The 12,916-nt window shown below is 41.5% G+C and overlaps 3 protein-coding genes across 3 annotated transcripts; 1 reads left to right on the plus strand and 2 right to left on the minus strand.

The window, feature by feature from the left end:
• Positions 1–2,764: 2,764 nt before the first annotated feature.
• Positions 2,765–5,303, minus strand: LOC116187649 (probable glycosyltransferase At3g07620). Its single transcript, XM_031516510.1, has 4 exons — positions 5,032–5,303; positions 4,743–4,945; positions 3,810–4,158; positions 2,765–3,703 (listed from the first exon to the last, which is right to left on the minus strand). Exons 1-4 carry the CDS (start codon positions 5,263–5,265, stop codon positions 3,035–3,037), a joined length of 1,455 nt encoding a protein of 484 aa, XP_031372370.1. The 5' UTR covers positions 5,266–5,303; the 3' UTR covers positions 2,765–3,034.
• Positions 5,304–8,125: 2,822 nt separating this feature from the next.
• LOC116187650 lies at positions 8,126–9,730 on the plus strand. The gene has a single exon (XM_031516511.1). The coding sequence runs from the start codon at positions 8,588–8,590 to the stop codon at positions 9,503–9,505; it is 918 nt and encodes a 305-aa protein (XP_031372371.1). The 5' UTR covers positions 8,126–8,587; the 3' UTR covers positions 9,506–9,730.
• Positions 9,731–9,924: 194 nt separating this feature from the next.
• LOC116187651 (protein transport protein SFT2-like) lies at positions 9,925–12,226 on the minus strand. The gene is made up of 4 exons (XM_031516512.1): positions 11,807–12,226; positions 11,390–11,657; positions 11,149–11,253; positions 9,925–10,258 (listed from the first exon to the last, which is right to left on the minus strand). Exons 1-4 carry the CDS (start codon positions 11,995–11,997, stop codon positions 10,148–10,150), a joined length of 675 nt encoding a protein of 224 aa, XP_031372372.1. The 5' UTR covers positions 11,998–12,226; the 3' UTR covers positions 9,925–10,147.
• Positions 12,227–12,916: the final 690 nt, after the last annotated feature.

Here is a 12,916-nt window from a genome sequence, read left to right on the forward strand (position 1 = left end):
CTCACAAGCTGGGATAAGAAGGGATGTAGTCCCAGTCGAGTAGAAGTGACCTCTCTTCGGAGAAAGAATACCGCTGTCAAGCAAGAAGTCGAGAAGCTACTCGAGACCAGCTTTATCAGAAAACTGAGATTTCAAGAGTGGGTAGCGAATGTAGTGCTTGTTAAGAAAGCAAATGGCAAGTGGAAGATGTGCATTCACTACATTGATCTTAATAAAGCCTGCCCCAAAGATGCTTACCCGCTCCCCCGAATTGACCTGATGGTTGACGCGACTGTGGGACATCAGCTCCACGGCTTCATGGATGCTTATTCTAGGTACAATGAGATACGAATGAGCCTAGAAGATGAGCGTCACACAGCCTTCTTTGCACACGAGGGCGTTTACTATTATAAAGTGATGCCCTTTGGGTTGAAAAATGCAAGAGCAACTTATCGGAGGCTGGTGGACGCTATGTTCACCCACCACGTAGGCAAGAACATGGAGGCTTATGTGGATAATATGACCATAAAGTTTGTAAAAGCGGGGGACCACGTGAGAGACCTATAAGAAATTTTTGGCATCCTCAAGAATTATGGCATGAAGCTAAACCCCGTTAAGTATCCTTTCAGAGTCCAGTCAGGAAAATTCCCGGGGTACATCATCACCCAGAGGGGTATCGAGGCCAATTCTTAGAAGGTGTCGGCTATTCTCGACATGCCCTCACTATCCAACATGAAAGACATCCATAGAGTTTATGGGAGATTAGCTGCACTCAGTCGCTTCCTAGCAAGATCAGGAGACAGATACTTGTCTTTCTTCAAGACGCTGAAGGGAACTCAAAAAGACTGGATTTTTTAGTGGACACAAGAGTGTGAAAAAGTTTTCCAAGAACTGAAGAGGTACCTTGCTTTCTTGCCCCTGCTCGCTAAACCTGAGGTAATGGAGACTCTTTACCTCTATCTCAAGGTCGGCAAGAACGCTGTAAGTGTCGCCCTCATCAAACTAAGGGGCAAGGATCAACAACCAATCTACTTTGTCAGCAATGTGATGTTACTCGTTGAGAAGAGGTATACGGCCACAAAAAAGCTGGCGTTTGCGCTTGTCACAACTGTAAGGAAGCTGACACCCTAGTTCCAAGCACATCCCATTATAGTATTCTCGGATCAACCCTCAAGGAAATTCTCCACAAACCAGACGCTTCTGGTCGATTGACTAAGTGGGCAGTCAAGCTAATAGAATTTAGCCTCGAGTATGAGAAGATGAAAGCAATAAAGGGCCAAGTGCTAGCTGATTTTGTCGCGGAAAAGGCAATAGGCATCGCTTCCTAAGGCTGAACAAGAACCGGATACAGATAGGTGGATCCTCATGACTGATGGCTCCTTGACGGGCATGGATGCGAGTGTAGGCTGTGTCCTAATCCCACCTCAGGGAGAGTTGCTCAAATACTTGCTAGTGCTCGCTTTCCCGGCCACGAATAACGATGTTGAATACGAGGCTCTAATCATAAAGCTCATGATAGCCAAAGGAGTTAGAGTTGAGAAGGTCTTGGCCAAATGTGACTCCCAGCTAATTGTCAACCAGATTAAAGGTGAGTATGAGGCACTGGAAGACAAAATGAAGATTTATGCCAACTGAGCAAGAGAGTTGCTCAGTAGCTTCAAGAAGGCAGACCTACAGCTGATCCCATGCGACGACAACACTCTCGCGGATTCTTTAAGTAAACACGCAGCAGTGGTTCCCCCAATAGATGAGGTATACTTCGTCCTACACCCAAGATATTCTGCGACGTTTACTCCTATTGAGGTCCTACAAATCAACAACTATGATAATTGGATGACGCCCATTATTTGATTCATACAAAGTGGAGTACTGCCTAACGACCCAAAAGAAGCAAAACATATCAGAGCCTTTGGTCCTCGGTACAACATTCTGAATGTGCTACTGTACAAGCGAGGCTACACATTACTATTGCTGAGGTGTGCAGACGATGAGGATGCAAATTATGTGCTGAGAGAAATTCATTAGGGGATAGTTGGAGCTCATGAAAGCCTAGTATTGAAAGCGCTTCGACAGGGTTATTATTGACCCACCATGAATACAAACGGTGCCGAATGATGGAGTCAGGATCCGAGCTTCAAGTCCTGATAGTCTTCACGATCCGATCCGCACAAACAACACTCCAAGCTAACCTACACAAAGGGACGTTGAGGGTGTTCCTTGATTTTCCCCTCCGATACTTAAGTCAGTCTACGGTTTATCCGGTGTTGCCTTAACCATAAATAATGTACCCGACATGCTTATATATGAGGGAAGATATATTAAGATGTTCCCAAGATACTCGGGTGGCAATATATTCTGTAAATATTCGATGTTACAAGTAACACTAATTAAGGAAATATCACATCACCTGCACTGTGGACGCTCGACTAGGCCCGAGTTAGTCGCAGGCTTAGGCCTGTTATGCCTCATCGCTTGCTCTTAGCCTAATGGCCCAATGTAGAAAACTTGTTTGATGGGCCTGGACTCGGGTTGCTAGGCCCGGAGTCCATCAGTATATATCCACGGTTCATTGTGAATGTTTCTTAACAGATTTGTGTTTGAGATATAGAACTTTGGACATATATAAGTAATTCATTGTGAAACAATATGGCCGTAAGAAGCCCGGCATGTTCACCCCCATAAATTAATTGAGGACTAGTAGTGGACAAAAGTCCCGTGATCCGATATAGCGATTGAATGGCTTTTTGGAAAAGGTAAAACATATTTGCTTTTCATAGGATGCAAGTCGTGAACTTACACGAGGAGCTTCATAGTCTTTACATAAGAACCGCCAATTATACATAGCAAAAAATTACTGCCACTATTCAGGTTCTTTATATTGTAGTGTTAGCCCCATGAATTGATCTAAACAACATCCTATAGCTTAACTATGGAAGGAACATAAGCAAAAGTCGACGTTGTTGGACTCTCCTGTGCCTACATCCCTAAAAATTTTTAAATTGAATTGAAACGAACTGATTCTAAACAGGGTGTAAGAGTAATGACTCGATTGAGATTAGATTACACCGATGCGCAGGTTCAACCTTCGGAGCCAGACCGAGTGAATGATCATACTGAACACGTCGAACCTCTTGGGCGGATTGTTCACAGCAAAATGCCGCTTCACCTGCCTCACATTAGCTTGCATTCTCACATATTCCTTCTCACGAATCCCTGTCAGTATCTTCTTTAGGTCCGGGATATCCTTTACAGAAATCCTAACCGAGAAGGAATCCCAGTCTAGCACATCGCTGAAGGGCAGCACGTAATGCTCTGAGATCAGCACTGGGACACAGTCCGCGTAGATCGCCTCTGGGATCCTTGGACTTGCAACTTCGTGGCCGCTCGGGCAGAGGCAGAACTTGCTCTTCCTCATCATCTCGGAGTAGGAGAGACCCTCGGGTAGGGTTTCATAGACAAGGAGGGACTCATCTTTCTCCTTCCAGTGATGGAATAAAGCAGGACGAATCCGGCCGTGGGGCCCACCTGCAAAGAAGGCGAGGATAGGTCGCTCCGTTTTGAAGTTGGAGGATATAGTGAGGTCTGGAATCTCGCCGGTCCTAAGGTTGATCTCAGGGAAGGAGGCATCTTTCCGTGGATTGAAGTGCTCGGAGGTGTTAGCATTGCAAAGGACTCGAATCGAGTTGAAGTAGAGCTGGGGCACGTACCACGTTGCTCTTGGTCCCTAGTATTTAATTAACATCAAGAAACCTTTATGCCATAACATAACAATTAGGGAATAAAATGTACTTCTGTCTCATTTATCCTTAAAATATGCTTAGTTAGCTCACCCAGTCATGACAAGAAAGCATGAAATGATCAGTCCCGAGGCTTCTGTTCCAGTAAGGGTACTTGTGCGAGATGACATGGATGTAGTCGACCAAGACTCTCTGTAGGACGGCCTTGTCTCGAATGATTGGATCGAAGAGGTGCTCAAGAATCATGACGACGCTGAACGGAAGGAAGTAGACATGGGCCTCGCTGGGTTCTTGGGTCCGAAATCGGGTGTCCAATTCCATGAAGTTGATGAAGAAGCCTTCCATGGAATAGATGTCCTTGCAAACGCCATTGTGGAAGATTGGGGGTTCTCCTTCTTTATAAACAAATATCTTGAAGTGACTCTCCATTAGCAGGTAGCTCCTGCACGCTTGAAATTACAAAGAGAGCAGACAGCAAGCTAGTAAGAGCAATTTCCTATCTATCAAATTCTCCCTTTACCCCATAACTATTAAGCTTTGATTTATTTATTTATTTATTTATAAAAATACGAAGACATCAATATCCGCCTACCGGTTTGGAAGCACTTTCTGTTTAGCGATATTGGTGGGACTTCTTTCTTCATTTCTTTGCTTTGTAAACGGGCTAAGGCTCTATTTTTCTACCGAACCAAGAAACTCAACAGACAAGGCATCATGAATCAAGTGCAGGCTTAGTGCAGTAACATTCGCTCTTGGGAAAGTGAGGTTATTGAATTAGATCGTAACAATTCCAATCCCGAAATTCTTCCCATGGTGAGTCTAATTGGAGAAGTTATTCAGTAAGTGTAACTTTTACTTTTTGGAGAAATATAATCAATACGAGTTGCTTGCAACATATCATAAAACCTGCTTTATATAGTATTAACTTAGATTTTCAAAGTTTCCTAATAAATAAATTTATTAGTTACCATGCCCAGATTACAAATTTGAGTTTCTTTGATCGCAGATTATTTGAGGAATCATTACCGATGAAATGCATATGCATTCCGATATATATCGCCATGTGGGACGTAATCAGGGTCGTGAAGCTTCGACGTGTGATTAGGGTTCATAACTGCCTCTCTTATCAATGCCCTAGCCCTGGCAAGCACGCCTTTAGCCTTCTGCAACTTTGCATCTGCCACTGGAGCGTGCTTATAATATTCACTCCTCCTCTTCATCTCCTCAACCTGAAGAGCGAATCGAAAACAGAAATCAGTAATCAATCGGATCAACTGATGAAATTAAATGATTGTTAGGACATGGTATTAATTACTGGGAGAGATGGCGACGAATGAAAAATTGAAGGTTGATGGGATGACGACGATGAAGTAGCAGCATTGGAGCTGGTCGACGACGGCCTCCATGAAGGAGCGGAGTACAAATACGACTGCAAGAGCCGCTCCGAATCCTTCCAGGGAATTATGATGAGCAGTAAAATAATTCCAGAAAGAGGAATTACAAGAAAGATAGAGAAAGATGAAAATGATCTGATCCGGTTTTGGTTCATCTCTCTGTGTGTGTATTATCTTGAAACTGAACTGGTCAATGGAATAAAAGAAAGTTCTTTTTTTTCTATTAAAGGGGAAAAGGCAGAAATTTTGTAATTAACATAAGATATGGGGATTTCTCAAAAAAAAAAAAAGAAAAAAAATGAAAAGATACGGGAACGATTGTCCATGGTGTTAACTTGGGAGTTTGTTACAACGTCGGAATCCCAAAAATTGACGAACATGAAACATTGTTCTTAGGCAATTACGTAGAGAATTTGTCAATATGACAAATTGGTATCTATTCTATTGAATAGTACTGTATTTCTATTTAAATATGTAGTACTTCGATTTTAAGGATTAGTATGACAACGGATTTTAACGATATTATTTATCACCATATAAAATCTCTTGGTTCAATATATGAATAGAAAAAAGTTCTCGATCACAAATTTGCTTCCACCCTCACATTTTGATGCGGAATTTCACATGATGGATCTCTGTTCATTGATAGATATATATTTTCAGATTATTCGCTGAAGGGCCCTCTGTGGCAATGGCTAGAAGCAAAATTTATTGTATTTCACCAACGTGACTTGGTTCAAGCAGTTCAGCATTTATTCCGCTTAAGTAAGGTCTCAGAGCTCAATTGAACTTTCAGATACCATGGTTCATATAAAAAAAGTTACTGTATTTCCCTATATATCAGTATCAACTTATTGTAATGAAATTAGAAAGAGTTTCAGTAGAATTTACATTATATAATATATGTATATATATATATATATTCTCTCAATCAAAATGCCTGTAAGTCACTAACGTAGGTTGGTTCAAGTGGTTCGGTATTTGTTCCCCCTTAAGCGAGATCTTCCAGTTCAAGTCCTGTGAATGAAGAAAATTCACGCTGGGAGAGTTTTACCCCTTCGTGGATCGACCTGGCTCGACTTGATTAGTCGGGATCTAATTAGACTTTCAAATATTAGAATTCACACGGAAAAAAAAATCCCTGTGAGTCAGGTTCTAATATCCATTATAGTCTGATATATATATCAACACCATCTCGATTAACAGCACCGTCGATACAATATAGGGAAAAAATTCATAGAATATAAATTCATATAATCTATTTGACGTATCCCATGACACATGCTTGCTCTAATTCTCCCGCCGGGGGGGTGGAATAACAAAGAGCTAGCAATAAGTTGGAAAAAGTTCGGATATATATATATATATATAATCCAAACTTTATTGGAAGATTCGATCCTAATAGTTAGCGGACATCCTATTATTGATGGCGGTGTATCTGATCGCACATCTCGGCTTGTGATCTGATCCCATCATAATTAGAGCTACTCACATAAAGTGGTCTATTTAACTCTGAAAGAATACCTTTACCATTAGATTTGAGCTCTCAAAAAGTATATCCATCACAAGGTTCGTTAGATTTTTCATTTTTTTATTATCTCACTTCGAATTCTAGATCCCGAAAGTATGAAATTGTAAATCAATCCCAACTTTTTCGTTAGATTTTTCATTTTTTTATTATCTCACTTCGAATTCTAGATCCCGAAAGTATGAAATTGTAAATCAATCCCAACTTTTTCTCTTTTATCTTTTATATTCATGTAACTATGTTCTTATGAAAAAAAATCTTTTTCATTAATTTCATTTTATATCATATGTATGCAATATGTTGTGCTTTAAATTTTTTCTTTTTACATATTTAAATTGTAGATGAGCTTTTAAAAAAATACACCTTTGATTAGATATGAAGATGAGTTTTTCAATTATTTGTTTTTCTTTTCTTGTCACTTATGTACATTGTTATCATAATCGGACCGGACCGGCCGGTTCGAGCGGTCGGACCGGGAACCGGCACCATGTCCGGTCCGGTTCGCCTAAAAACCGAAATGGCAGCTTTGAACCGCCGGACCCATTGAACCGGCCGGTTTTAAGCAAAATTCATTAAACCGGCCGGTTCTATGGGTTTTTATGGGTTTCCTATTTAATAAAAATTGGTTGGTTGTGTAAAGATTTGAACTCATGACCTTTTACTTCTCATATTAGCATACTACCAACCAAGCCACCACCACTTTTTTATTCTTTTAACTCTACTTTTAAGTACTTATTAAAATAAAATATTTATTTTGAAGTAAGAAATATTAAATATATACATACTTTCTTATACTATTATTATATTTCTTTAAAATCATCATACTTTTATCTTAATTATCACAATTTTTTTAATAATATGAATATTTATTTTATTTTAAATAAACGAGCGGTCCGACCCATCGAACCCCTGGTTGGACCCATAAACCCATGACCCCGTATCCCTTCCGGTTCATTATCCGGTCCGGTTCTGATAACACTGCTTATGTACAACTAATAGAATTCTCTAATTTTATATATATATCACGCCGAAATTCAAAATAAAAAATGTTGTTGTGTATGCGCATTAGAAGGATGTCTTTTTATACTTCTTCAATATAGTGTTTTCATATCTTATTCGTCAATTAAAATTACCATTATCCATTTTTATTTAACAAAATATTTTTATTGATTATAAATTATTATAATTTTAAACAATTAAAAAACATAAATTATATAATATTTTTTCATGCAACGCACAAGTTTCACGACTAGTTACTCTATAAAGAGAAAAAGAAGAAATTAACCCCAAGCTAGAGCTTTATCAGAGTGAGCTTGAGGGGTGATTTTCATCGTCCACGGATAACAAACAAATTTTAAGGTATATATATATATATCAAACACCCCCCCGCCCAAAAAAAAAAACAATGTTCAGGCAGTGTCCTGAATAAGCCAATGACACGATTGCACGTGTAACCCAAGTGCCAAAAATAGTAAATCCCCACTATTTCGGGCATCTCAAAGCTCACAGCCTCAAAGTAGGAGATTTTCGCTCCAAAAACCAGAAAAAGGGAATAAAGAAAATAAACAAAAAAACTAACCTTTTTGTTATTTTTTTGGCCTCATCTCATGTTTGTTCCTCGTCCAAATTTTCGTTGTCACTGACATTTTCTTTCTTGGAGAAGTCCTTTCTTATTTTCGTGATTGAAAACTTTGAAAGTGTCGGTATCATCCGATTTCGGGGACATTCCTGTGAGTTGAATTGCTCCATTACGGCTTCTTTCTGCTGCATTCCATGAGATACCGGCGGAAGAGTCGTATAGATTTTTCCTCGTCTCATGAGGATTGATTGTAGGAGATGAGTTGCAGCAACCGATCGATCATTCATCTTTTGATGATCTCTGGGGGAAAAGCAAGAGAAATAGGATTGAAAAGATAGATTGATTGGTACGAGGATATACATGAGCGAAAATGTTCTTCGATCAGCCAGGTAGAACGTCTCTGCCACCTCCACTGGCAGAGAAGATAACGGATGATCCCGTGACCGTTAAAACTGCCCAGAGCACGGTGACCCTCGCATACCAGGCCAACATTGCGGGTTTCTGGCACAACGTGACAGTCGTCTGGTGCAAGAACCTGATGAACCATTCCCTCTGCATCACCATCGACAGCCTGGAGGGCAACTTTCACTACACGTGCAAGGTCGACCTGAAGCCCTGGCATTTTTGGAGCAAGAAGGGTTACAAGTCATTCGAGGTCGAGTCAAATAGGGTCGATGTGTACTGGGACCTCCGGTCAGCTAAATTCTCCAGCAGCCCTGAGCCCTGCTCCGACTACTACGTCGCCCTGGTCTCGGAAGAAGAGGTTGTGCTGCTATTGGGAGATTACAAGAAGAAGGCTTACAAGAGGACCAAATCGAGGCCAGCCCTTGTGGACGCTATCCTATTCTACAAGAAGGAGAACGTCTTTGGTAAGAAGAGCTTCTCCACAAGAGCAAGGTTCGATGAGAGAACGAAAGAGCATGAGATCATAGTCGAGGGCACGACTTCCGGGCCCAGAGATCCAGAGATGTGGATCAGCGTGGACGGGATTGTACTCATACACGTGAGAAACCTGCACTGGAAGTTCCGGGGGAACCAGACCGTGATGGTCAACAAGCTACCCGTCCAGGTATTCTGGGATGTCCACGACTGGCTCTTCAAGAGCCCTGGCACAGGTCATGGGCTATTCATCTTCAAGCCGGGGCAGGCCGACTGCGAGAGCGACCGGGATGGGAGTAGTCGAGGGGAAAACAGCGACAACAGCACTGGAAGCAGGTATTACCCAGCCCAAACGGGATTCCCTACCGCGGAGTTTTGCCTCTTCTTATACGCATGGAAGATCGAGTGAGATTTTGGGAAACATAGAAGGTCAATTGATTTGTTTCCCAGCTGTAATTGTAAGCCACTCTTGGTATGTATGCATGTATAGAGTTCATTGATCGGGATTTATGATCACATAGGCAGAAAGTTCTATTCTTGCTTTTGCTTTTTCTCTTGTTTCATATATAACTAATTCTCACTTTGCGTATGAAATAAGTTTGTAAATACAATGCAATAACCTATATTCCCCGAACAACGTCCTTTCTAAAAAATCTTTACACAAATTAAGCATGTCAATGATTATTATACAAACTGCAGCCGCCGTCGATCTCTTATATGATACAGTCGTATGCTACCCCTTTCATAACATGCCTCACCAACAAGAGGGCTTCCATATGAACTATTGCACTCCCGAGTGCTTGTGGGGTTTAACAGTACAGCGAAAAGTGGAGCATGACTGATTGGACCAAAATAGATACGAAGGTTATCTATCAACCAGAATTTCTTTATTCACAGGAGAGAGTTAAAAGCGCGGGAATTTAAATCCTAGGACACACATCACAGGTAGGATTACAGATTTCTCAGAGTAATTTCCACTTCATAGAACAGATATCAAAAACTATCGTATTGCGAAAACCGAGGAATATATGATGAAGCCAAGTAACTGATGTCACCTTCCGAAACATCTGAAAACCGATGAGGTTAGGGTCGATGATATAAACTTCAGTCCAGCAGATCCCCCAGGAAAGTAGGACACCACGTAATATGACAGAGCAAGGACCTTCAAGAAAAGAAAGGGTATTGTCACTTTTCAGTGTAATAGGGGAAGAACAATGTCAGTGAAAATGAAAATAGATCTTTTAAATCGAAGTTATCGAATTGCTGAAACAACTTAGAATCCTAATGGCACTGCAGATTGTCTCTTGCGATGAGACCATCAATTTGTCTGAAGCATGTTAAGCTCCCCTTGCAAATATATTTTTCAAAGCAAACAAAAAAATTTCATCCTTGCGTGTACCTTCTCAACCCACTTCGGTGTCCTAACATCATTCCATCCTTCAAATAAGGAAAAACCATACTTTCATACACTTTCCATTGATATATCTTTAGAGTGCCAAAACAAACAAGTTCCATGCAGCTGGCATGTTGCTTTCTTCTAACAGTTAATAATATCATGAAAATCTTTCGAGTCACAAAGTAACAGTAACTAATCTTGCCATATGATGCACTAAACCATTTAATACGATTTGGAAAGCATCTCATCTTCACATAAACACATCTAAATTAGGCATCCATCCTTGTACCGCGTTATTTCCAGAAGCATAAAAACAACAAACAGCCTGATTATAAGGCGAGGTGATGCCTTCTTTGATTAGGCAGATTCATTAAGATAAGTCTAGATTTTATTGATCAAGTCCCAATTGTCATAAAATTTGACGGTTTGAGGACAAAACAGAAACAAGTTACTTCAGGTAGAAGAAAACAGAAATCTGCATATTCATTATAATTGAAACTAACATAAACCACCTATCGCAATGTACTATCAGTCAAGTTGATTAAGATAATGCTAACTCGAAAAATTTGACAGTCTGACACCAGACATATAGTAAACAGCAGTATATAAAATGAACTAGATAGGAAGCACGATGAGGAAAAGTGAGCTTCCCGTACCTGCAGAACCGAGAAGAGCACGGAAAGGACGTAGCTGTGAAGGAACATGGAAACATATACTGTACCCACCATGCTCCCGATAAATACTGCTGTGAAAGGAAGCCTCTGAAAGAACATATTCACGACGTCAGCATCATAGACTTTGGAGCAATGCGAATACTGCTGAAACAGTTATCACTGCATGCTCGAAATCCAAGATATACAAACAACAGGAAGACGCTGCAGCAAGCTTATTGTATACCTCTTTAGATGACATGTGAGCAAGCTGATTCTTCGGACCCTTAAGAGGGAAGAAAGAGCCGATAATGAAGGTGCAGCCAATTGTGAAGCAGATAGCAAACTTCTGAGGCATTATCACCATCACCGGAAGAAACATGGTGAATGCTATGAAAATGAAGAAGACTCCGGCGGCAAGGAGTAAACCGAAGTACATGAGGGATTTTCCCGACGGGACAGTGCTAGTGGCAGACTGAATGCTCCCAGGTAAATCCCTCATACCCTGTGAGACCCTGCACCAGATAGGTAAAAATCATCTGAGCATTCAGCCAATAGAACTAATCAAGCAGCATTCTTACACCACAGTGGTCCGTAGACTCAAAGATCAATGCGGAATTGAGAGAATTTCGTAAAGCTCGAGACAGAGGAGGAAGGGAATTACACATTGAAGGTGCCGGAAACCTTGTCGTTGGCCGTACGGACTGCAGCTTCGAGATCGAACCCTAGGAGAGGGTTGTCGCTGTCTTGGGACGAGGCATACGCGTTCCAGTCCGCCAGCAGCGACGGCGACGACTTAGGCTGCTCGCCGCTGCTCGGGCCGCCGGTGAACCACGATTGAGCCGTGTTCTGCATTCTCCGGTTCCCGAATCAAACAGAAGTAGATGGCGGGTCGAACTTACGGGGAGTAATAATCGAGCTAGAAATCAAGGAGGAGTTGGACAAGGAAATTGGATTTTTCCGGTCAGTTGCCCCGATCTGATCCCGTCGCCGATGGATCTGAGAGACCGATGTAGTGCTTTGGCGCCACCTCCCGCCGTTGCTCTTCGCCCTTCGCCGTTTCTTTCTCGGCGTTCCTGCGGCAGCTTAGCTTATTTGAACTCCCAACTTCGCTAGCCAAATGATAAAGTAGTCCTTTATGTTCGTAGTTTTCGAATTTTGGTCCTCAATGTTTTTTTCCTTATTTAAAATATAGAGAAAATGACACTAGTGATCCTAAATGTTTGTCATTTTTTGACATTGAGTCCTAAAAGTTTAAGTTCGGAAAATCAAGTCCTAAAACGTTTGTAAATGAATCAACAATGGTCCTTTCTGTTACTTTTTTCGCCAAGCTGCCTACATGAAGAAAATAGCATCACTTTCGTCCACGTGGTCGTTAAATCGCTAACGTGGCACGTAGGCCCCAACTAGACCTGAGTGAAAGACCCGATCTTTCAACCCGGCTCGTGAAACTCGAAAGCTCCCTCCCATAATCGGGTTGATTCGGGTCCAGATGTCTCATTCTTCACCTGATTCCCTCCCCATGCCTGAAACCATAACGCTGTTCTTCTCCTCCATGCAACCCAGTGCCGCCCCTGCAAATCACTGATCACGGGCATCGTAGCACTGGCAATGGCGGCGTTGGCCTCTCGCCGTGATCATCGAGGCTAAATTGATTGATTTGATGGCTTGGGACAAAGAGACAGAGAAAGATTGAGACGGGGGCAGATCACCACGACCGTGACCTGTGATCGCGACAGCCTAACCACAAACTCGTCTCACTAGATCTACAATT

The sequence above is a fragment of the Punica granatum genome, chromosome 8, assembly GCF_007655135.1.
Source record: "Punica granatum isolate Tunisia-2019 chromosome 8, ASM765513v2, whole genome shotgun sequence".
Taxonomy (NCBI): Eukaryota; Viridiplantae; Streptophyta; class Magnoliopsida; order Myrtales; family Lythraceae; genus Punica; species Punica granatum.